The following is a 26,897-nucleotide window of genomic DNA, read 5'->3' on the forward strand; positions in this document are numbered from 1 at the left end:
TGCTTCATTCAGATCTTGGGCCCCAGAACAAGAAGGATGGTGATATGTTAGAATAGGTCCAGAGGAAGGCTCTAAATTTGTTCCAAGGGCTGGAGTGCTTTCCCTACATAGAAAGACTGAGAGAGCTGGGGATGTTCAGCCTGCAGAAGAGAAGGCTCCAGAGGGATCTCATTGTGACCTTTCAATACTTAAAGGGGTCTTATAAAAAAGATGGTGAAGGACTCTTTACTCAGGTAGACAGTGATAGGACAAGGAGGAATGGTCTTAACCTAAAAGAGGGGAGATTCAGGTTCAGAATGTAGGAGGACATTCTTCACTGTAAGAATACTGAGGCAGAAGAACAGGTTGCCCAGACAAGTTGTGGATGCCCCATCCCTGAAGATGTTTGAAGCCAGGTTGGATGAGGCCCTGATCTAGTGGTTGGCATCTCTGCCTATGGCAGGGGGGTTGGAACTGGGTGATCTTTAAGGTCCCTTCCAAACCATTCTATGATTCTATAAAAATTGCTTGCCACTAAAGAAATCAATTGTACACTATCATCTAAAACAGCATATTGTAAGTCTCTCTCTTTCTCTCAAAAAACAAACAAACAACAACAACATCAAAAAAGAAAAAAAAAACAACAAACAACATTTTTTAATATTTATTTAAAAAAATCTATTATTTTTATTGATTCTTTTTTTTTGTTCTTGTTTGCAGTAGCTCTGAAAGACCTAAATCAAGGTTATGAAAACTGTTAAGATTAGAACCATTTAGTAAATAAATGTTGTATTCTTCCTTCACAATACAAGGACTACATAACCAAAAAGCATTGCACTTCTTGATAAAACAAAACTTCCCCTATACAATTAGGCTATAGTATTTGCAAAACCAACATATATTTGATGTTCAGAACTTTGCAGAATTCAGAGAGAAAGCAGACATTTAAACAAATAATGAAAACTTCTATTTCTATGTCACAATTCAAACAAACACAGTTCAATTTTTTTCAGCCTCCCAAAATGGCACAAACAGCTCAGTGATGTTCCTTAATAGAATAATACTGAACACTCTCCACTTTCAGTATGTTTATTGAGATATTTCATATGAAAACTGCTAGAAGGTGAACAGTTTTGGAAAGCTGATCTGCAGCTTAGCAGTATATTATAATACTAGCAACGTGATTACTACAAATAAAGCTCTGTGATACCATCTTGTAAAAACACATACTTAGAGATCCCTAATGTGCAGATTTAATATCGCAAATAGCCATGACAAGCAAAGCAGAAAGGAAAAAGAAATGCAGTGGCAAAATGTCACTTACCAAAGTTAAAAATAAGTCAGAGTGAAAAAAAAAACAACACTATTTTCTAGCCTTGTGGTACTCAGACAATCCCAATACGTTTTTTGAAATGTCTCAGGCAACTATGAAAACTTTATTTGGCTATGGTAATTAAATTAGTGGGAATTTAAATCAATCTGTATTTTCACAGCATCCTTGTTTCTTCCCTTTATAAAAAAAAAAAAAAAAACAAACAACAAACAACAAAAATAAACTCTGTCAACTCTTCCTTTGTGAGGACCCCCCTGCAGTTCTGCATCCAGGTCTGGGGCCACCAGCATGACAATGATGTGAACCTGTTTGAGCAAGTCCAGAGGAGGACCTCAAATTTAATCCAAGAATTCTAGAATTATATGATATATTTTTTATACAACAACCATGCAGTGAAAAAAAAAATACCCATTTTAAATTGAAGTTCCTAAATTCTGAAGAAACTCTCATATCTGTTTATAAATGTATGCTGTCACATATATTGTTTCTGTGTCTGAGTTGGTCAGTCAGCCAAATAAGAAATTCATAGGCTGTTATGAAGTCTGTTAACTCTGCTAATTTATGTTAAGAAGTTGTGCAAGCTGAGAAAGCTCATGAAAGAGGAGCTTTAAATTAAAGCTCATTAAAGAGGAGCTTCATTTTTAAGCAGCTTTAGCTTGTACTACTTTTTAGGCAATCTACAGTGTCTGTCTCCAGACATGAATTATAAATATAAACTGAAATCAAATGTAATTGTTACAAAAGGCAACCTACATGGTGTTACATTTACACAGCCAGCTTGTAAAAGATATTTCTAGACCTTAGAGAGCTTAGAATGGGAAGATACTTTATGAAGTTTGAGGACTATCTTCCCTGAGATAAGTAGCTTATAAAATTTCTGGAAGTGTGTATTTTTCTCTAGCTAAGATGTTCTAGTGGTGCATGGCCTATATCATGTCCTATCCCTCTCCTACTAAAGTGCAATTACACTGGGCATCATGCTCTGCAGCTGCAGAGAAAGGAGCACAGATGGACTGGTTTCTAATTTCTTGTACCAACTTAATAATTAGTAATATGTTAGCATTATAATTGTTGAATATATTTCATGATGTTGTTTTCATAGATGTTATGTAAATAATTTTTTTTCAAGGAATAAATACAGTATTATAAATTGCATGTGATTTTTGCTATAGGTTTTTAAAACAAACAAACAAACACCTGTTCTGGCCTCATTTTGAGGAGTGCTTTCCTAAGAAATTATTGTTGTCTACAGTTATTTACTGAATCACACCATTAATATTTCCTGTACATGACACAATAAATGCTTTGTTCTGATACTCCAGAGACAACTTTGTTGTGTTGAAGGGCCAATTCTTCCATACTGTAATTTTTTGTTAATAATGTCAAGAGTATGACATGGGGGAATTTTAATAAGAGAGAGAAAATGATGAAATGTACATTTCCTCCAGTTTCACCATCTGGCACATTCTGTCAGTCAGACAGGATAGGCAAGTCATTCCATACCACCAGCAGCACGTCAGAAATGTTTCAGATAGATGTTGCCTTATTCAAAATCAATTAAAAAGGGCATTTGCAAAATTATTCTGCTTTGAGCAGTGTTCATTACCACTCCTCAGAAGACCTAGCAAGCAACCTGAAATGCTTTCTACAGAAAAGCATATTCCCTGTGAGGTCTAGGTGGTACAAAATGAAGGAATAAGACAGAATGTCATAGGAATACTTTGTCAAAGAAAAAGGAAATGTAGGTATGTATGCCTGTGTTTCCATGTCAATCCTGTATAAAGTTCGAAGTTCAGAGAAATGGCAAGGTTATGCTTTCAGTGTGCTGTTTTAGCACACTGTGTTTTCAACAGATCAAAAAAGCGTTTGTATGTATGTATGTTTCTGATACACAGTAGATTTCAGTCCTGATATAAATGAGTACAGACTCCAGGAGCTTTCAAAATATTCAGTTACAGGAGCTGTAGCTGGTGCGGTTTCACTGCTTTATTTACCTGCAAAATACATTCTTCATTATTCTGTCTTGAATCTTTCAACAGTGCTAGCGTGTGTGACCCTATAAAGGGGTTAAAGTAAAGGTTTTTCTAGAGATATTTCTAGAAATTTACCAAGAAGTCATGTGTTGGATATGGTAAAAATTGAGTTTTATCCATGTGGGTTTTTCAGGACCATAAACTAGAGAAGAGTGTTGTTTGTATTAAGAAGCTCAGCTTGCTATTGTGAAGCTATTGTCCATAGGTTCGTGCCCAGTGGGCCAGGCACTAACTTATGGACAACAAAACCAATAGCAGTGAGCCAAACTCTGGTGAAATTCTTCTGCTTTTGAATCATTGGCAAAAGTTCTGTTGATTTTGTTCAGACTGGCATTTCTATATGTATGTTTCACAGTCTCAGAAAAGTTTTACCAATTGCTCAACTTGTTTACATTTCTGTTAGAAAGAATTTTGTCTTACTTTTCTTTACCCAGTGATGATATTCTTTTCAAATTTGCTTAATGCTCATGACAAGTGGCTTTCTGTCATGGCTGACCAAAGTCCTGTCAGTCCATCTAAAGCAACAGTTGCTTTATGGAACTGGTATAAGATGTAACATCAAACATTAGCAGGAGGGGTGTGAAACCCGAAAGAGCAGGTGCAAAGGTGTTAGGTGTCAGAGGAGATTCATGGAGAGCTTACAGCTGCTGGAACTCTCACAAACATTTTAATAGACAAGGGGCTAAAGAAGGGCATGGCTCTATGTTAGGAAACAGGATTATGCAGTTAGGCACAAGAAAGTGTGTCAGTTGATCCTGTTCTTGACACTGTGCTTCCAAAGTCTTCTAATTAATATAACACTTCAAAAGCACTGCACTGTTGGAGCAAGTCAGCAGCTAATAATAACAGACCACTTCATTAGAGAACTGATCCATGTCTATCTCCATGCTGTGGTGCCAGTGACCTTTCCTTTAACTTTCATGAGTTCAATAAAAGTAATATCACCTTTAAAAAAAAAATAGGACATGACATAGAATTAGTTTTACAACATAAGAGAAGACTTAAGAATGAGCAACAAGGCATAAGAGAGCACTAAAATATGGCTATAATGTTTCAAAAAGTGTGAGTCAAATAGCAAAATAATTGTGTGGTAGGAAAGCATATTTGGTATTGTTCCAACTCTGCAAAACAGTTCCAACAGTATTGTTCCAACTCTAAACAGTTCAAAATCTCATTGAATCCAATAGCATTCAATGCTTTCAAAATCCCACCGTGCTTGCTTTCCATTCATCAACACATTTAATATGAAGCAGATTTTACATAACTACTAAAAAGAAACAGCACAGGAGATGGTATAAATGCATACCACTCACTCATTTACATAACTTAAAGAAAACGTGCGGTTGTCGTCTCTGCTGTCTACACACATGGATTGATGAGAAACAGAAGAGGGTTGTAGGCAAAATGAAAGAATTACGTGTTATTCTATAAAGTACAACTACTGAGAATAATTATTTATTCTGTAAGAAGAATAAAGTTGAAGAGTCTAACTGAACTTAATGTATTTAATTTATTACTGAATGCATTCCTATCAGCTGTTAACTAATTATAGGTAGTTACATGATTGATCAACTCTTCACAGCTGTAAACAACACTTGATAAGGCTGACTTTTTTTTTTTTTATTCGTTGTCATTGATTAGTAGGGAAGGTATAAAGACAAGAACCAGCACTATCAGTTGAAAGCAGATATTGCCTTATTTTTTCTTGTCTTAGGCTCATTCAGATAGGATCTCTGTTCTCCTAGTGCTGGACAAAAGAATGTAGAATTACACCTAGCATAAAGTAAAAGTGCTGTTGGAGGCACAGGGCAATTCAGCTGAGGGTGTTGTTTAGTGGTTCCTGGTTTTCTTATTGAAGAGATGATTACTTTCAAACCCAAGCTTTTGTCATGCTTTTGAACAGCAATGCAAAGTGCCATGAATTTCAGGTTATGAAATTAATGGCTGAAAAGCTAAGAAAAAATATTAAAAAGAGGTCTCTTTCCCTGGCATTTAGACTATGCATTTAATTCATGGTTGTAGCTTGTCATAGATTTGATTACTACTGCTGGAGTTTAGGAGGAGTCCGGTAGTTTTATGAACGAGCACAAGTTAAAAAGGTCATGGTAAGGTTAAAGTAACTTCATGTTTTATAGTGTAAACACACTTTTGAAGAAATAAGATCCTTCTCCCCCCACCCAGTCTTTCATCTTGCAAAATTAGTCTTGCTCATTCTTTTTCTTACTCTTTTTAATAGACACAGGGATACAGTTTTTTTTTTTTTTTTTTTTTTTTTTTTTTTTTTTTTTTTCTCCATCATCTCTCTTATTCTGGTCACACTGGCCAATAACCCTTCTGAACTAATCAGAGATGATATTGTCAAAAAACAGATCTGCCAATTGCGTGGACCTATAACTTGAGACTCCATGAATCAGCTTACATTTATAGTGTGGCTGATGTTTGCCTGTATGTAGATTTTGTATGGTAGGCATGTACAGATCTTCCCTTGAGTGTGTCTGGTCATGTAATATATGGTTATGTGGTTGTATGACTGGGGAGGGTCTGCAGGACTGGGCTGCTACTGAGGGCTATCACTTCTAGCTTCAATCTTGTCAGGTGCTATATGCTGGCTGCCAGGCTGTTTTGAGGCTGCTATTTTGTCTCATCTTAAAATACTGAGTTGGTCAGTGAAAAGTTATGTTTGTCCCATGGGATAACATTTGTAGACAGGCTGAAATGAATTAGAATATGAAGCTGTCAGGTTCACGTATGTACATCACCATTTCATGATCTGTTGTACTCCATTTTTGCCTTTTTTTTTGCAGCTTTTTATTTTTCTGAATATACTCCTTGCAGGGTAGAGAGATGGTTAAGAAGAAGTCAGATTGCCCCCAAATTGCTTTTAATATAGTCAAAAAGTTTTTCATTCCCAGCATGAAAATCTGAGAATAAAAATTTTGTTCCAGGTCTTCAGATTACTAGTTAATACAAAATGCTGTGAATGCTGGTTAGATGCAATAAAAAGGCTGACTAGATTTGAGGATCTAATGTGAAGGATGGTTCAGAGTGGTAGGATACTGAAGCAGGGTTTTTTGTTTCTTTGTTTGTTTTTATAAAAACAAACATTTGTTATGCAGAGGGATGGAGAATTCTTGTTTTCTAAGGAGAACATCCTTAAAGAGTTGCCAGCTCTGTTCAGCTCCTTTGTGCCTAAGGACAGTGTTCCAGCGGATCTCATCCACTAGGTCTTTAAAATAGCTTGAAGTTTGCTCTTTTGAAGTTCGGGCCCGTATTCCTCAAGATCACAAACTAAACCAGGGCATGGTCACTGTAGCCCACACTGTCTCCAGTCTGGACCTCTTCAATTTTGGAGTTAACCATTGTATCTCACATTCGTGTATAGACCCAACTATTTGCTTATGTATGCATGTATTTATTTATTTTTGACCTCTAGTTCATGTTGAACAAAAGATTTTTGCTGAGTTATATGCAGTTATGTTTTTCACCTTTCCATATATTCCCACATTTCAGTCATGGTGAGAAATCTGTGTAGTTCACTGTCCTTGTATTAGCTTGGACATCCCCTCTGTATCAGATTTTATTTGCAGTTATGAAAATCTTGATGGTTTTAGATGCATCCTCTTAATAATAACTGTTACTCCTTCTAAATATTTGTTCAGTAGTCAAAGTTTGTTTTCTTCATGTTTTATATGCTCAAAGCATTATATAGATATTTCTGGGATGTCATGTTCACAGAAGATATTATCTATCATTTTGCAAGGTATACACAAATATGCAGATTTTTCCTTGTTGTTTGTTATTACAAATTAGTATGGGATTACATGTCTCAGCAGCAACGTGTAGCTGAGAAAGGTAAGTTATTTGGATGCAATCTGAAGGGGACTGGGTAGTGAAACACTTGTTTGGAAGCTGCTTATTTTGATATAGGGCATGAAAAGAGGATTACAAAATGTATCTGAACTAATACTTTTACAGTAGTAGGAAACTTGATTCTACACAACTTAATTTCTGAGTAATTAGACTGGGACAAGCCAGATGACTGATTTTATTAGATACCATTTCCCTTTATCTTTATCAGACATGGAACAAAATTTAGCAATCCAGAGAGCATTATACAGCAAGCCTCCCATTTTATTTTTGCCTACCTCTTCCTGAGGTAGTCTGACTGGCTTAATTTAGGCATAGAAGCCTGGCTGAATTATAGGCGACTCTTGGTTAGACTGGACATGGCCAGATATTTTGTAAGCACACCTATGTTTATATATATATATATAATACAATTTCACTTAGTGCTTCATTATTATACAACCTTTATATAGAATAGATTATCTTCTCTCCCTCTGCCTCTCTGTCTCTCTCTTTCTCTCTCTCTGCATCATAAAAAGAATTTCTAGTAAAACACAGATGAGGTTTGTAGGTTAGCTATGTCCTCTGCTGTGGGGTAGTACCAAAGTATATGTTGATGAGTGGTGTTACTGGATTGCTGCAGTGTGCTCAGTGCCTGTGACAGGTCTCTGCAAATTCCGGGTCGGGGGAATTCTCCCTGTAAACGGAGTTGTGAAGCCCAGCTTCATTATAAGCTTTTATAAATAAGAATGAGAGTAAGTATTCAGTCAAATATTTATTGTCAGACACAGTAACAACAGGAACAATCTAATACCTTCTAGATGGGTACTCGGACAAAATCTGGACAGCCTTGATTGTCCAGGTCAGGAAAAGACCCTCTACTCAGTGCTTTTTCTACTAATAGCAATCTTTCCATTTTTCTTATGTGTTTTTACCAGGGCAAGACATAAGCCCACCAAGAAATCTTGGTACTATATAGAAAGGAAAGATCTGTGAAGAGATGAACTCAAAACTGTTACTGTTAGATTAATATATATATTTAAGCATGTATCTAACAACTCTGTGAGAGAGGAATAGAGAGGAGGGAGAGAAATTTTGCTATATTCCTGGCAAACCAAAACGTCATACACAGTTGTTGGCAGTGTTCTCAGCTGTAGGTTTATGTACTATCAGGGTCACACACATGTACTGTCTGTAGCATTAAAAGAAAATAATTTTGATGATAGACATTTTGAAACAGTTTGTTCAACTAGATAAGGCCTAATTCCAAAATATATGTCATAGTGTGCAGAACAGATTTATCTGTGTTGTGACTTTCCTGAATTTGGGCATTTTCATTATTTAACTCCTGCTTCAAGAACATCTAAATCCAATTCCAGCTTGCAGGGTTCTCCTGCCAGTTACTGTGTAAAATAGAAAATAATAAAAAAGGAGAGTTTTATTCCTGCTATCATTGGAGACAGCTGACAGATCAGAAATCTTCTGACCTCTGCTGCTGAGGAGAACATGGTTTCCATTCTTCAATTTACCATCTACATTTGTAGACAAGCTAATTTTTTGCTGACATTCTGTAAAACTCTTGCTGCCAAGTTTATCAGGCTGCATATATTCACTCTCACACAGAAAGCTCTTGTCACTGCCCAGCACCTATATTCATAAGGTGAAATGATTTCATCAATATCAGTCATCAAAATGTTGCTACTGTAATGGGTTAGGAGCATAGGATCACTTTCTCAGTTTCACTTGAATGTTTTTCTTGCATTATTTTTCTTATTTATTTTGCTTCTGTCAATGTTGTGACATTACATGGTTCTATTATCTTTTCAAATACAATACATATATATTGTTTTCCAAGTGAATAATTACTGTTTTATTAATGCAAAACAAAGTGATCAGCTAGTGTTTTCTAACTCTTTTTTTGCCATATTTGTTAATAATACATATATATATTTTCTCAGTACCTATAAAACAAACTTCCCTTCTCTTTTGCCTGTTTTCCCCTTTGCACCCCTTTGGCAAACAGTAGTTCCCTCTGGATTTCAGAATCATTTCAGAATCATTGTAAATTAGTATATATATATGTGTGTGTGTATATATATATATCTGCATATATATATATATATTTCATGTGTATATATATATATATATTTTTGTAAACCACGATGTATCTTCACAGGCTACAGTGTATTGTCATGACAAAACAGTATTGTGTATGTTTGAATCATAATTAAAATATTGCCATTTGAATAGTGTTTCTTCAATTGCTGTTGCATATTGGAAAGGAAATGTGCTTTTAGCTTTGTCTCTGTTCTGGTAATGAAATTAATTCATTTGGTCATATCTTGGTCAAAGACCAGAATATATCTTTAATAATCTATTTTGTTATATCTAAGAGACACTTCCTCTCCAAGCATTTTGGAGAGGTCAGTTAGTGAACATGTGATACTGACATTGCTCTTTTTGCTTTTCTCATTTTTTAAGTTAAAACATAGGGAGAGTATGCATCCAAAGTGAGCTGTTGGGTCCATATAGGTTGTTGAGAAACCTGTAATTGAATTTGAAGCCTAGTTTTCCTTTTTAATGTTCTCAATTTACAAGGTTTGGAAATTTGAAGATGAGATGACCTTATGATTTCACCTCTTGGTGTGGAACTTCCTGTGATCCATTTTTTGGCCATTATCCATTGTCTTGTCCCCACAAACCACTGAAAAGAGATTTACTAAATCCCTCTTTCTCCCACGCTTAAGGTATTTATAAATATTGATAAAATCCCCTCTCAGTCTTCTTTTCTCAAGGCTGAACAGACAGAAGGCTCTCAGCCTTTCCTCAGAGGGGACATGCTCCAGGCCCCGTATCATCTTTGTGGTCCTCCGCTGGACTCTTTCTGGGAGATCCCTGTCTTTTTTGTATTGGGGAGCCCAGAACCGGACACAGTACTCCAGGTGAAGCCTGACCAGGGCAGAGTAGAGGGGGAGGATCGTCTCCCTTGACCTGCTGGCCATACTCCTTTTAATGCACGTCAGGATCCCACTGGCCTTCTTGGCCACCAGGGCACTCTGCTGGCTCATGGTCAACCTGTTGACCATGAATACCAATGAAATTATAGAATAGGTTATAGCTATTGCTTTGTGTAAGAAAACCTGGGTATTTGGTTTGAGTGCTTGAGATTGAAGTGGTCAAACATACACTTCATGCCTCGGCTTATATGTACTGTAGTGCTTTCACCACACTACCAAGATATTGAGTGCCAGCCTATGCTTTTGGGGGGACAACATTACATGTTAATCTGATCCTCCTAAATTGTTACAATTTTTCATTGACTTCACTGAATGTGAAATGTTTGGGAAAAATCAGGGTAGTGCATTGATGGACATTTATGTATAAATTCTTTTTATATCTTGTCATATACTGAGTTTGCTTGGGTGCCGTGTCTGATACACAACATTTGTACATAACTGAAAATTGCACAATTTTTTGGTAGGGCTTGACATGAATTCTCACCTTTTCATTTGTTGATGCTAAGCAGTAGGCAACTCACGACAAACTTGCATACAACCTTATCAGCAAATCCCTTTCATGGCAAAAAGCAGAACAGAAATAAAAACATACCCATTAATCAAATAACTTGTTCAGCCCAGGACATGGTGTCCTTTCCTTTCATCTGAAAGTTTAACTGTCAGAGAGAAAGAGAAGCAGTGGACTTCTACAATGTTATCTGTATTATTTTTATGAATAAAATTATTAAGATAAGCAAAATGGGGCAGTTTGTCAAACAACGATGACAACAATGACTAAAAATAAGGACCACAATAAGTGGGTCTAGGTAGCTAGATGATCAAGTATGGCTATTTTTTAAAATGGAACTTGCATAAAGCCTATATACTGATTGATTAAAAGTCAGATAATAGAGGAAAATAACAAAATTCAGCATCAAGCAAAAATAAATACTAACATAAAAATGATAAGAGGGCCATGCTTGTTTGAAAATGAAATGTTATAAGAAGTGCAAAAATCAATCAGTCTTTCAAAAAGAAATAAAACACACAGGGTTTTCTTTAGAAAATATAATACATAGATGCAATAATTTCCAGTGCTTCATATATCATAGGTGGTTTTTGGAAATATTTCAGAGATAGATTAAATAAAAACTCCATTAGATTTCAACATACCATGGAAAATGTACAGGTTTTGTTAAATATTACCCTAAAAGAACAAGTACAAGTAAAGAAAAAGGCTTGCAGCTTACACAGCATAATCATGGCTCCATATATTCTGTGTCACACTAAACCAAACTTTATATAAAGACAGCCTGTCACCTTATATTTTGTTAGTATAGTTTTGGGAGGGCACAAAATTCTGAAAAATATAAGTTTTGATCCAATGAAGTATAAAAACAATCTATTTTCAAGACTGTATGAAAAATGGCAGAAATATTCATAAAAATATAGCAATACTACTATATGTATATTTCTTTTTATATTTAATGCATATACTTATTTATTTAAAGCACTTTCAAGAAATCATAAAAAAAGTGCTGTTGTGCTGTTGTTGAAGAAATATCATTTAACCTATCGTTAATGTTAATGAGATGTTTCAGCATGATAGATGACTTAATGTGAAAGCAAAGTGTTTAGGAACCTGGATGAACAGTGATGTCAGCTTATTTGACATTAATCTACCACTTGGTGCTTAGAGATTATTACCTTTCTTGTTTAGTAGTGGCTTGTTCTGAGTGCAGAGAAACTTGAAATATTTTCTTCACATTTTAAATTGTGAAAATAATATTAAAACACAAAGTAAATGCAGTGTAAACATGGTGCCAATTGTTTTCTCCATTTTCTTTTTAGTATTATTCAGAAGAGTTACTGATATTCTGCAAATGGAGGTTCTCCTGTGTTTGGAAAAAAAGATTCAGTATCTGGAAAAATTTACAGTAGAGGAGTGAGTGTTCATGGCTAGTAGTCAGTTCTCAAAATGACAAAATAATTTGGAAGTAAGAAGTGTCAGTATAAAATGTGTGCTTACCTCTTCTGAATCAGGAGCAAGACATTTCCATGGTAATGCCTCACCAAGGCTGTTTTAATGTAATGGTGGACAGAGAGACTCTGAACCTCTATTATGTTTTTGAAAGGCAAACGTAACAGTGAAGTCATTTCATAATTTCAGTAAATTTCCCTGGATTTTCCCAAATTTTAAGGTCTAGCAGCAAAGAGAGGCAATGTGTGTTTAAAAGCAAGCAAACAAGCAAGCAAACAAACACAGAGAAAACAAACAAACAGGCTCCATCACAGCACCAATGTGACCATTTCAAATGACAAGAGTCAAACTAAATATCACAGATGAATTTTTGGCAATATTGCAGTAAATAGAAGTTTGGCCATAAAATATAACAAACCAGGACTGGATTCAAAACAAACTAACAAAAACCCTTCTCAAGGATTCAGAATGTACTTTCTTACATTCTATTTTTTTTTTTTTTTTTTTTTTCCCATTATTTATGCTGTTGGCTGCATTTTCTTCACTTTGGAAGTACAATACACCCCTCCACGTCTCCTCCCCACAACCTCCCCACACACTCAGCCACACACACACCCAGCCACACACCCTCATTACAAAATAGCCCTTTGGGCAAAGACCATTGACATATTCTGCTACTCTCTTCTGCATCAGAAGAAAGGCTAGGCAGTGATGCTGACATATGACTAGAAGACTAGAAGCTCTGAGACTATTTTCATTGTAAAATACCTTTTTTTTTTTTTTTTTTTTTTGTGTGTGTGTGTGTTTGTTTAACATTTATATTCTTTTGACTCACTTTAACTAGATGTATGATTTTATTCATGCTGGTAGTGTGAATAATTGATTTAGTACTAAAAGAATTATTTAACACATTTATTAATTAAAAAAGTTATATTTTAAATTTGCAGTTAACCATCATTACATTAATGGTTTATTACATAAATGTAATTCCTTTGAGAAGTATTCAGATAAAAAGCTCTAGTGCACCATATTATATGGTTAGTTTGGTGGGTGGAAGATGTATTTTTAAAGATCTTTGAAAAACATTGGACTAATATTTCTCATCTTAAATTGGCAGTTTCATGTTTGAAGTGTCCCTAGCAATGCACATTCTCTGTGCATAACAGAAAACAATCTATGTATTTTTGATAGGAGTAATAAAATCTCTGTTTCTTTGAATGATAACCTGACATCTAATTATTGACACTGTAATTAGTCACACTGGAATTTAGTTCATATATAATATATATAGGAACCAAGACATTGTCTTGTTCTAGTCTTGGTGTTGTCTGAAACTATATGTCTTCTTTCAAAATGGAAATTTCATTCAGTAAAATGATGATGTAAAATAGCTGATGAACACATTTTGAAGTAGTCATTCCTGAAATAGTTTTTCATATCAATTGGTGACTAAGATATAAGACTGGTAAAAAGTTAAGTAAAACATCATGCAATTATGATTTTTCTAAGTGCTTTGGCAGAAAGAAGAATGTTTGAAGAATTAAATATTTTATTGTATTTGCAAAATGTAACTAAAATAAAGCACCACTTCTTTTTAGCTAAGTAACCTGAAACAAGTCACAGTTGTGGATGTGTCAGCAAACAAGTTCCCTTCTATTCCAATTTGTGTACTCCGGATGTCTAATTTGCAGTGGTTGGATATTAGCAGCAACAACCTGAGAGATCTCCCAGAAGACATAGACAGGTAGTTTTTGTTTTAATTCATGGACAGGATTATGAACTATAAAGTAAATCTAGAAAGTAATAGCCTTCCAAGGGACACTATTAATGAAAAATCATATGAAAAAATCACATTAGGAAATGCATTAGTTTTGCACATAAGCTTTGCTATTGTTATTGATGGACTGGGTTGGAGAGCAGAAACTACATTTTCTAGCTCATTGATAGCAGATTGTACAGTTGGATACTCTACCGTTCAGTTAACTAATAACATTTTCTGCTGTAGTTTTGATAATTTGTCATCATATTCAGACAATGTTATTTGGAAGTTCATGGGCCATACTTGTGACCTTCAGCAAAGGAGAATTACAATAAGGAGTTGTCAGCACTATCTCTTGAGTGACCTAGAAGGTTAGATTGGATGGATGGAAAAATGAACTAAAGCATATTTAACTTAAAGGACCTGAGGAACTTTGGCAACAAAGCAGAAATATCTTGCTAAGATTAAAATAAATGTGATCAACAGCTCCTGACATAGATCTTACTCAGAATCATATATGCATGCTCTTCTCCTACCTCTCCAAACTGTTTTTTTTTTTTTTTTTTTTTTTTTTTTTTAAAAAAAAAGTCCTTCCAAATCCTTTAATGGGACTTACTAGCCTGATAAAGTACTATTCTTATCCCTGGGCCCATTTACATACTCCGAAATCTCGTCATAACTTCATTTAAAAAAACCCTACATATCTATAAGTTAACTGAAAACATATCAATTAAAGTTTATTAAAAAAGGAAAAAAAAATGTTTATGGATCTGGGAATAGAGATTCCTGGGGAAGAAGAGACTTCATAGAAAACTCATTCATCATTCATGTTTCTTTATGCTTTGGAAAAAGTCTTCTCTGGGACATTGTAGGATCAGAGATTTCTCTGACAGCAGGGCTGAAGTCTTTATATAAGTATAAATCCCAATATCCCAATCCAAATATTCCCAATATAAAATCCCAGTATATCCCAACAGTGAAAAGCTGCTCCCCTTCCCCTCCTCCCCCTCCCCCACCCTCTACTCCACAAGTATGAGTAGATATTTCATTAATACAGAAGAGTTTCTAAGAGGATATATTTATTTTGTTGAAGGATACCTATTCATATTAACAGTAATTTTTCCCTATAACCTGTAACCCCTATATGTTTGTTTATCTAAGATATTTTTTTCTTTTATTTTTTTCCTTTTCATTCTTTAGAATAGAATTGTCAATCTCAATACTAAAGCATCATGTTTAGACACCCCAAAGTAAGTTTTTTATTTGGCTTTAGTTTCTGAATTTTGAGAGCTCTTGGGATCAAGTGCATCCTAAAGACTAGAAAATGTCAGGATTCCTACACCTGCTCATATAGACTGATATTCTGCATAATCAAAGAATGTCAATCATTACCATGTGGTCTGTGATTAAAAAAGATGAGTTGGCAGTATACTGAAGCCCTACTTAATATCTACCCCTGAATTCAGACAAACTATACAGGCCTGACCAGCAATAACCTGGAACATTTTTTTTAAGAAAAAAATTTCTAGTCAAATGACACAAACTTGTTTCATTGGTTTGCTATGATTGTAGTTTTCTGTCTACTCCACAGAATATATGGTGAGCCACAAATTACTTTTGCATTAGGAAAAGCCAGGGAAAATAAAGAAAAAGAAAGCCTTCCCCAAAAAACATTGTCATTAAATTGATTTCAGTGGGAAAACTTGAGAGAGACACATGACCTGGTCTTTTTTTTTTTTCTCCCCACAGTACTAATTCTTAGTGAAAAACAATAGATTCAAATATATTGGCTAGCATAGACATATAATTTGTAGAAACCAGCATATAGGCAAAAGTGTGAGATGGTGACCCATATTTTTCATTAGAACTGGGATACTCAAGGTGAGGCTTTATATCATATTCTGTCAACATCTTCTGTATGGAAGTGCAGTAGTTTTTGTAATCTTTTGTCTTGGGCATGTTTGTGAGAGATATGGTATTCATATCTATAATGTTGAAGCATGGCTGGAAATTTCCACTAAAGTTGAAGACAATGTTTGTGATATGAATAATTTTTGGGAAGCCAAAGTTTGTGCATGTTATTTTTATTTTTTACTTTTTAAAATAAGATTAAATTTGCACTATTTTAAATAGATGCTCTTGTTTGAAATAAATATTTCATGTTATCCTTATCTTTTATATTTTTTATAGGTTAGATCAACTGCAGACACTTCTCTTACAGAAAAACAAATTGACTTATCTTCCACGAGCTCTGGTTAATATGCCAAAACTCAGTTTGCTTGTTGTCAGTGGTGATGACCTGGTTGAGATACCCACAGCCATCTGTGAGTCAACCACAGGTTTAAAGTAAGTAAAAGTGAGAGAGAACTAAATATGTTCCTAAGAAAATAAGGTAGATGCATTTGGAATACTTTTGCAAGCATCTGTTTCTACCACGGGTGGTCAAATTCTGCTACAACTGATATCAGAACCCTTAAGGACACATTAGAGATATTGGGAATTGCAAAGAGGAGCCACAGGTTTCTGATTTTCATCTGCCATGCCTCTCATTGTGCATCTGTAAGTCTAAACTGCTACTGTGTGTACTTGGAAAGAGCAGCCTTAATTCTGGAGAAAAATATTTCTTATAGAATGGAATCAGTAGTTAGGCAATTGAAAAGTGCAGTGTCACTATCAAAAGTGTCCTGACAAACACAGCTAGTTAAAAGCTTAAGTAGTATCACATAAATTTAGTAGTTCATACACACTTTGCTATGAAACAGAATTTTGTTGCTGCAAAACTTTAGTCCTGGACAGGACTAAAAAGTATTTTTGTCTGTAATTACTGTGTTCCTGCATTTCTGCAGGTGATGTTCAGGTCTTTCATTAGGAAAACATTGGAGACTAACAGAAAAAAATTATGAGATAATAACAAGCCAATCATCAATCTGAAAAAATATCTTTTGAAAGTGTTTTATGGAGACTTTTTTTTTTAATACTTTGCATTTACTTTGAGCATTATATGAGTTGTTTATATAGACACCTAGTTTTTCACCTACAACATGTGGCTTTAGGAAATTTGAAAATATAAATTAATGTATGTCAAATAATCCATTGTAAAAGAGAAATAACAAAACAAAATTAAAACATATCAACTAAGTGATACTAGCAAAATTTTCAAATTGCTCACCAATTGGGTGAGTTAGGATGGAGTTCATAATGTTCATTAACAGATTTGAAATTAGTGTCATCTGTCAGAAGTCCCATAATAACAAAACAAAACAAAACAAAACAAAACAAAACAAAACATGTCATTGCAAATAATTATTTAGGTAAATAGGTGAAAACAAAAAGATAAATCTAATAATTTTCATATGGAAAGTGAAATATGCAGAAGGTGTTGTTTGAAGTATTTAATGACTGAGACAGGTTATAGATTGTCCTTAAGAAAGCTCTAATAGAGGAAAAAAAAAAAAAAGACCAAATGTTCCTTATGTTTTTTCTTTTTGCTGTAGTAGTAACTTCCAAAATGACATTCATGTTGCCCAGTGATATTCAGAAACCTGCTGCATATATTTTTGCACTACATTCTCTCTTTAGATTTATAAGTCTCAAGGACAGCCCAGTTGAAACTATTGTATGTGAAGACGCTGAAGAAATTATAGAAAGTGAACGTGAACGGGAGCAATTTGAAAAAGAGTTTATGAAAGCCTACATTGAAGACCTAAGAGAAAGGGGTATGTGTTGACTTCCAGTAGACATGTTACTATCTTGGAATATAAATATTTGGGAAGATTAGTTTTTAAAAGTACAAGCAATACTCCTCTAAACTATAATTTTCTTTTGTGGTTTTGAATAAGACTAAAAGAGAAAATTTTGATATGTGTTCTGTTAAAAATTTCTGTCATTTGGGATTGAACAAATGTATCAAAACTTTATGGTGTGTTTGTATATGCATTAAGTTTATTTCAATGCTAACATATGCAGTGATTATTATTCTCCAGATTTACTTACGCCTCCTGTGATTATCATCAGTGATTTGAAGCACCTAAAGAGGTGCTTTTCCTCTTCAAGAAGGAACACAATGTATAAATAAAATGCTCTTTACTTTGATAGAGCATTCTTTAACTGTGAATTTGTATCAAAGTACTAATTGTTTACCACTAATAAGTAAGTACTAATTGCTTTTACCACTGTAAAATTAATGCACTAAAACCACTTCTTTTGTCTTTATTACTCAGAACCTGAAAGTTTGCTTATTACTTTATTTTGCTATCCTATTTGCTGTAATTAAATAACAGTCTGTTAAGTCTTGTTTACTAATATATTTTAGGAAATAAAGGGACTATTTCCTGTGAGCCAAAATACCCACAAAAGCTGTTTAAATCTCTTTGAGAATGTATGTATAGAAATTAGACTTTTTTTTTTTTTTTGTTTTAGAATGAATCTTATATATCTTTTTTCATTCCTTGTGTTTCATGTAAGTGATTTATATAGTGGTACTGTAAGATTTTTTTTTCCTTTTTTTTTTTTTTTTAAATTAAAAATAAAAACTTAGAGAAATTCCACAGGGTGTGTCTGAAGAATACGTTTCATGTTCTGATACTTGATTTTTGTTCCTTAATGCCCATAAACTGAACACTTGATAATTCAAGCCACCTACTTCTAAAGTGAAACCTGCTATGAAAGTGTCAGATTCTGGTAGTGGTAGCAACAGTGGTTAAAATGAATAGAAGAAATGGAGAGATGCTAAGATAATTACTTTAACTTAGAGTTACTCATTTAATGTGTAGCGGTAGAGTTTTATTTACATACCTGTGAAATGTGGAGTCATGACTGGAGTCCACAGGTATGTAATGTAACTATATCTTCAAGCTGCTGTACTCCAAGCACAGCTGACCTAAACAAGGCCAAATGCAGGTGACAGCTGTTTTCTTAGACTGCACTAAGAAAACAGCTGTCACCTGCATTTGGCCTTGTTTAGGTCAGCTGTGCTTGGAGCACAGCAGCTTGAAGATATAGTTACCTGCCTTTACAGACTAAACTTTGTGTGTTTTAGTAAGCCTGTTTGATCTCAGACTCATACTTGGATTTCCTGTTTCTGAGCTTTTGTGCTATAAATTATGCAGATGGCAGCTTCTGAAAAGCTGACTGGAAAAGGAATAGCTGCTGTATAATATGGATTAAGAGAATTTCAATGTAAAGTGAAAACTTCACAAAGATCACCTGTAGAGTAACTTTGAAACAAAAACAAACTTAGCTGTTTCTAGCTAAAGGTTCAATTTATTTGTGATTGATTATATACCTGAATTTGAGATTTATTCTTTTTTTCTCTTTTCACAGATTCTGCTCCTTCCTACACTACAAAAGTATTACTCAGTCTTCAGCTCTGAAGATCAAAAATCTCTAAATTACTAGTGGATATCAGAATATTTCTATTTTTATCTACATGAATAGAAAACCCTGAAATCATAGACTTCCAGAAGCACTTCAAAATCATCATGGATTTTTTTATTTGTTATTATCGTTGCTCCGAGTTACTACAAATAAAACAAAGAGTGGTAGAGCCATCATAAGATGCTGTTTCACCTTTTAAATCAACACATTTATTCTTTGTGTCCACTGCAACAGGTGCTAAATATAGTACTGAAGAAAGTAAATACTTATAGTAATAAAGTGTACCTGTGCATAGGTGCCTCCAGGATGTTGTAGCTGAAACAGTGAAACATGCTAAAAATTATTGGATTTTACAAGAGAGAAGGGTTAATTTAGAAACTGAACGTGATCTATTGTATGTTTAAGTGAGGTCTAGGCATAAGATGTATAAGAATGAGTTAGCTGGATAAAATATTATGTTGCTTGCTGTTTAATAATCTGTTTATATATAAGTGTATGTAAGTGTATATACTGTAGAGTTTCAGAAATCTAGTTTTACATATTTTTTTGTCTAATAAATCTATACTTTTTAATCTAAAACGACTTGAGACTTTGAGAATTTAGTCTCAAATCTTAAAAATTAAATAGTCCTAAACTTTTATGAGTGCAATTAGGGCAAATTATATTTAGAGTGTATTTGCTTTTTTATTACATTTGAGCTATGTCTGGTTTTGTGCAGTAGTGTGCTGCTTGAGTCAGTCATATTTAAAAAGCAGAGCAACAAAGGGTGTTCTCCCCAAGGCTTCTATTTTAAAAAATACTGTTTTCAATGTCTTCTTTCCTTTTTAACTTTTTTAGTATTAGATCTTCTGAAAGAAGAGAACATGTAAATAATAGATGTGTTATTTATTCAAGTCACAAACTCCAGCAGTAATATTACTACCCAAAATGAATCCCTCTGCAGTTGGTCTCTAAGTGCTAATGCTGATTTTAAACAAGTCCTGGAGCAATTAAAAAGTTTCAAAAAAATGCAGTAAAACTGTTTTGTCACTTTTTTGCAAAGAGTAAGATAGATGGTTCAGGTAATTATATGTCTGTCAACCTGACATTTATCTGAAACAGAATAATGTAAGATCTGAAACAGGTTTTTATTAAGGAGGAATTGAAGTGTGATAGAGTAGTGGTAATCAAAGTGGGCTTATAGAAATCCAGTTCTCTGAAACTAAGCTACCAATCTTTCCTTTAGTGAAATTATAAATATGGTTGATTAGATATTGATATCAATGCAATAAACTTCTGTAAGATGTCTGATTTGGCATTGGTTGAAATTCTATTTGTAGAGTTCTGTTGTTGCCTAACATGACCTGAAAATCACGGCATGGAAATCACAGCAGCTGTGTTTATAGAATAGAGATGTCCATTTTGAGAGTTTATAACTAAACAACTACAACAACAACAAACACAAACCCCACAACAAAACAAAGGTTGAAATGTAATTAACTAAACATGACTTCTCAGTGAAAATCCCAGTGTCAAAATTGTTGTGTATAGAAGCAAAAGATACCTGTTTAGAGGAGCTGTATTACTACTTATTTAACATTGCTGATGATCTTACTTGAAAGAATATGTACCACTTCTAGTCTTCTGGTATGAGGGGAGATACAGATAAATTTTGGAGCATTTAGAAGGAAACCAATAGAATGAATAGAGAACATTCATTTTAAGGTTAATTAAACAGTGAACAATTCCGTTTGCTTGCCAATGTTTATCAATGGAAAATCTGTCTAGAAATAAGATTTATTTATTTTAAAAAAATATATTTTTTATTTATTTTTATTTATTTTTATTTATTTTTTATTAAAAAATTTTATTTTTTATTTATTTAAAAAAAAACAGATAAATGTAAGGCAGAAGACCAAAACTTGAATTCACACAGTTTCAAACTAGGAACAAAAGACCTGTTTTTTAGCAAGAGAAACCACTGGAAAATTAGCAAACTGCTCTGATAAGTCCTCTGTTACTAGCACTCTTTAAGTCCACGTTAGTATTTTCCTTAAAAATTTGTTGTAAGAATTATGTCATGGAAATTGTAAATTTAGTTGCATACAGTAGGTCAGATTTTTATTTTACTCTTAAGTCTAGTAGACTATTACTGCCTGTATTTTTATTCAAAGAAAGGAAGAATTATTTTTGTCACAGAATTTCTCAAGTAGCTCTGCCTAAGGGGAAGAGGGTTGAGGTGGGTCAGCCTTGGCTGGCTCCTCTCACTCCCTTCCTCAGAAGAACAAGGAGAAAAAATATGATGAAAAAAACTCATGGGTTGAGAAAAGACAGTGTGGATATCTGCGTAAAAGTGGTCCTCTGTAGGCTGCAGGTGGACAGCCTGTTTTATCACGGTCTTTTCCACAGGCTGAAGGAGAATCTGTGCTTGGCTCATCTCCACTCCAAGTACTTCTCTAAGCTTTGTGTCTGTAGGGATATTTTGCTTTACATTTTCTCATTTCTGTCTCTCAGGTACTGCCACACAGCATTTTTTTAGCCTTTCTTAGATATGTCATCACAGAGGTGCCACCATGTGTCTGATGGGTTTGACTTTCTACAGCAGAGTCCCTTTTGGTGCTGGCTGGAACATTCTTTGTCCAATAGGGGGCAGCCCCTGCAGCCCCCTGTTCCAGCCCACTGCCAAAATCCTAACATAAACCTAACACCATGGTGTATACACATACATCACACTTCTTAAGCTCAGTAGGCAATGACAGGTAAACAGAAAGTTCCTCTTGTTTTAGCATAACTGCAGATGAGTTCTACTACTATGTCCTGAACAGAAAAACAAAAACAAAAACGCTCGAAAACATGCCTATTGCATGGAGTTAATTACAATGTTATTGCTGTGATTCATCATAGTGCAAGTTTTGTGTGTTGAAAGACACTGATTCTGAATTTGGTCAAGTTTTATTTTTATTTATTTATTTTTTTTTTTTTTCCAACCAACTTGGCTTAATAGCAATTTTCCTTTGATCTATGATCTTCCACTAAATTTTTACACTTTTGGAGAAAATAACTGTGTTATTGGCAGTTTGTGTGCTCGTCTTTTCAATTACTAGAAGTGAATAACTTGTGAATGAAAGAAATTGTGTACAGAACAGACGAGTTCCATTGGAAGGGAACTTTGGAGATCATCAAACCCAACTGCCTGACCACTTCATGGATAAGCAAAAGTTAAATCATGTTATTAAATGCATTGTACAATTTTCTCTCAAACACTGAAATGCATGGGGCATCATCTCCACCTCTCTAGGAAGCTTGTTCCAGTGTTTGACCATCCTCACAGTAAAGACATTTTTCCTGATATCCAGCCTGAACATCCCCTGGTTCAGCTTTGTGTCATTCATGCACATCCTGTCTTTGGTTACCAGGGAAAAGAGATCAGCACCTCCCTTTCTAATTCTTCTCCTCTTGAATTTGCAGAGAGCAATGAGGTTGCCTCTCAGCCTTCTTTTCTCCAGACTAGATGACCCGAGTGTCCTTAGCCTCTCCTTGCATTACGTGCCTTCCAGCCCTTTTACCAGCTTTGTTGCCCTCCTCTCTGGATGCCTTTGAACACCCTAATATCCTTTATATACTGTGGAGCCCAGAACTATACATGATATTTAGGAAGAAGTCACACCAACTGTAGTGGTTTCACACTGATGGCTAGCTAAACTCCACCAGAGTATAATAATCTTTGTTCCCCTCAAAGGAAGAAGGGGAGAAAATGTGATGAAAAGGGCTCAAGGATTGAGATAAGGACAGGGAGATCACTCAACAAGTATTTTCACAGGCAAAATCAAGTCGGTGTAGGGAGATTGATGTAATTTTTGCCTATTACTAACAGACTAGAGCACTGAGAAACTAAAAGCAAACTAAAAACACATTCCCCCCCCCCCCATGCCCTCTCTTCTACTTCCTCCCCCCAAACAGTGCAGGGGAATGGTAAATGGGGGTTGCACTGCATATGGTAAATGGTAAATGGGGGTTGCACATAGCACTGCATCATCTGCTGATCCTTCATGGTGATTCAGATGGTTCCCCTTCTCCAGCATGGGGTCCCTCCCATGGGATGCAATTCTTCTTAAACTGATCCTATATGGGTTTCACACAGGCTGCAGTTCTTCAAAAACTGTTCCACTATGGGCCCATACCATGGAGTCTGTCCTTCAGGAATGCACTCCAGCATGGGTCCCCCACATACAAGACCTCCTGCCAGACCTTTCTGCTCAACCATGGGATCCTCTTCACAGGCTGCAGCTCTGCCCCATGGCTTGCTCCTGCAGGGGCTGTCCATGGGTTACTGTGTCCTTCAGGCCACATCCACCTGCTCCACTGGGTGCTCCTCCATGGGCTGCAGATATCTGCTCCTCTGTGTTACCATGGGCAACAGAGGGACAACCTGCTCCAGCACAGTCCTCTACATGGGCTGTGGGGAAACTGTTGTACCTGCAGCACCTCCTTCCCCTCCTTCTTCACAGACCTTGGTGTCTGCACTGTTATTTCTCTCTACATTTTTCTCACTCCTCTCTCTTAGCTGCTGTTGCCCAACAGTTTTTTTATCTTAAATCTGCTCTCACAGAGGCACAGCCAACATCACTCACTGGCTCAGCTCTGGGGAGCGGTGGGTCCCTTTTTAGCTGGCTGAAATTGTCTCTTGTCTAACATGGGGCAGCTTCTGGACTTTTCTCACAGAGGCCACTTCTGCAGCCCCCCACTACCAAAACCTTGACACATGAGGCCAATACACTGATGTTAAGAAACACCTCTTATGACCAGGTGGGCTATTCTGTGTTTAATGTACTCTAAAATGCATCTTGCTTTCTTGGCTGCCAGAGCACACTGCTGGCTCATGCTGAGCCTGCTGTCACCAGTACCTCCAGGTCCCTTCCTCCTGAGCTCCTGCAGCCACTCACCTCGTTGTCTGTACCTGTCATGGAAGTCTTAGTCTGGCATTACTCCAGCCCAGGTGCAGCACCCATCATTTTCCTTCATTGAACTTCCTGCTGTTGCTGATTGCCAAATGCTTCAATCCATCTGGATCCCTCTGAAAGGCCTCTTGTCCCTCCAGGGAGTAAACAAGCCCTTATAATTTAGAATCATAACAAGATTGTTGAGGATGCATTTCACTCCTACATCCAGATCATTGATAACAATGTGGAATAGAACTGGCCCTAGAATTGAGCCTTAGGAAACACCACTAGAGACTGGCCACTAGCCAGGTGTAGCCCCATTTGCTACAAGCTTGCCCTTTAAACTCTACCATTGAACCAATTCACCACCCAGCAAATCATGAACCTGTATATCTCACAGCTGGACAATTTGACTAGGAGGATTCCATGAGGGACACTATCAAAGGTCTTACTAAATTCTGGAAAGATTATGTCTGCAGCCTTCTCCTCATTTTCTAAGCAGGTGACCTTATCGTAGAAGAAGATCAAATTACCAAGATGGGACTTAACCTTCATGAACCCATGGTTGATCATTCCTGATAATTGCTTTGTTCTTTAAATGCCTTTCCATACCACCCAGGACAACCTTTTTCAGTGACTTTTCCAGGCACTGAGGTCAAACTAAGAAGTCTGCAGTCTCCTGTGTCTTCTCTTACACCCTTTTTGTAAATGGGTATAACACTATCTAGCCTCCAGTTAGCAGCGATCTCCACATACTCCCAATTTACCTTTGGTAAATCGTTGAGAGGGAGGGGTCCAGCTATAGTACCCACTGACACCATCAGTACTCTGGGGTGAATCCCTTCAGGCCCACAGACTTATGAACATTCAGCTGACACAGCTGGTTCCTTACACTGTTACACTGTGAGTACAAGGCAGCCCAATATCTGTCATTAATATTAAAAATCAGGCAAAAACAAACAAACAAACAAAAAACATTTAAAACCTAGTTTTTTTTCCTCTTCCTTACTTGTTAGGTCATCATCTGCGTCATGTATCAGTCCAATGCTTCCCTTAGACCTCCTCTTGCTATTGATATACTTTTGCTGCTGTTGTTGTTGTTTGACACCACAGTGGCCAGTGTCAACTCCAGTTTATCTTTGTTTTTTATTGTTTTCTCCCTACAGATGTGAACTGCAGCTCTGACTGTATTAATTGCATAATCATAATAATGACAATTTATGGTATTTTCAAACTACTGATGTAAGATACTTGGGTGCTGCCTCTGGGCTGTGTTGTGTTTCCAACACAGGTCTTGGAAGTTGAAGTAACCCAAGAGAACAAATGTTGGTAATTGTGTGAATTCCACTAGCTGCTTGTAGAATGCCTCATCTGACTTTTCATCCTGCCTTGTCTCTTCAACCTCATAGACCAGGAAGTCTACCCTGTTGGCTTTTGCCCTGATCCCGAGTCCCCTGATCCCCTGAGTCCACAGGGATTTAAACTTATCATTCCCATCCCCAAGCTCTGTAACATTGAATCACTTGGTCTGTTCAGCCTTGAAAAGAGGAGGCTGAGGGGTGACCTCATCACGGTCTACAGCTTCCTCATGAGGGGGAGTGAATGCGCAGGTGATGATCTATTCTCTTTAATGACCAGTGGTAGGACCCAAGGAAATGGAGTCAAGCTGCGACAGGGGAGGTTCAGGCTGCGTATCAGGAAGAGGTTCTTCACCAAGAGAGTGGTCACGCATTGGTCCCCAGGGACCTAGTCACAGCACCAAGGCTGTTGGAGTTTAAGAAGTGTTCAGACTTCCTAGTCATATGGTCTGAATTTTTGGGTAGACCTATGTGGTGCCAGGAGTTGGGCTTGATGATCCTTGTGGGTTCCATCCAACTTGGGATATTCTATGATTCTATGATTCTACTGTCTAACATAGAGAGCTACACCACTGTCTGACTTTTGTTGTCTGTCCCTTCTGAAGAGCTTGTAGCCATCCATTGTAGCACTCCAGTCATAAGAGTGGTCCTACCACATTTCAGTGATCACAGAATCACAGAATCACAGAATTTTCTAGGTTGGAAGAGACCTCAAGATCATCGAGTCCAACCTCTGACCTAATGCTAACAGTCCCCACTAAACCATTTCCCTAAGCTCTACATCTAAACGTCTTTTGAAGACTTCCAGGGATGGTGACTCCACCACTTCCCTGGGCAGCCTGTTCCAATGCCTAACAACCCTTTCAGTGAAGAAGTTCTTCCTAACATCTAACCTAAAACTCCCCTGGCTCAACTTAAGCCCATTCCCCCTCATCCTGTCACCAGGCACGTGGGAGAACAGGCCAACCCCCACCTCGCTACAGCCTCCCTTGAGGTACCCATAGAGAGCGATAAGGTCGCCCCTGAGCCTCCTCTTCTCCAGGCTGAACAAGCCCAGCTCCCTCAGCCGCTCCTTGGAGGACTTGTTCTCCAGGCCCCTCACCAGCTTCATCGCCCTTCTCTGGACCCGCTCAAGCACCTCCATGTCCTTCTTGTAGCGAGGGGCCCAAAACTGAACACAGTACTCGAGGTGCGGCCTCACCAGAGCTGAGTACAGGGGGACGATCACCTCCCTAGCCCTGCTGGTCACACTGTTTCTGATACAAGCCAGGATGCCGTTGGCCTTCTTGGCCACCTGAGCGCACTGCTGGCTCATAT

The 26,897-nt window shown here is 36.4% G+C and overlaps 1 protein-coding gene across 2 annotated transcripts in view; it reads left to right on the plus strand.

Annotated features, from left to right (window-relative positions):
• Positions 1 to 19,882, plus strand: part of LRRC2 (leucine rich repeat containing 2) — a 74,522-nt gene extending 54,640 nt beyond the window's left edge. For both annotated transcript variants that reach the window (XM_084503725.1, XM_084503726.1), the window contains exons 6-9: positions 13,767 to 13,912; positions 16,118 to 16,273; positions 17,507 to 17,643; positions 19,250 to 19,882. In XM_084503725.1, coding sequence (XP_084359851.1) covers positions 13,767 to 13,912; positions 16,118 to 16,273; positions 17,507 to 17,643; positions 19,250 to 19,299 — 489 coding nt within the window. In that variant the 3' untranslated portion in view covers positions 19,300 to 19,882. The remainder of the gene's footprint in view (positions 1 to 13,766; positions 13,913 to 16,117; positions 16,274 to 17,506; positions 17,644 to 19,249) is intronic.
• Positions 19,883 to 26,897: the final 7,015 nt, after the last annotated feature.

The sequence above is a fragment of the Aythya ferina genome, assembly GCF_964211825.1.
Source record: "Aythya ferina genome assembly, chromosome: Z".
NCBI classification, from domain to species: domain Eukaryota; kingdom Metazoa; phylum Chordata; class Aves; order Anseriformes; family Anatidae; genus Aythya; species Aythya ferina.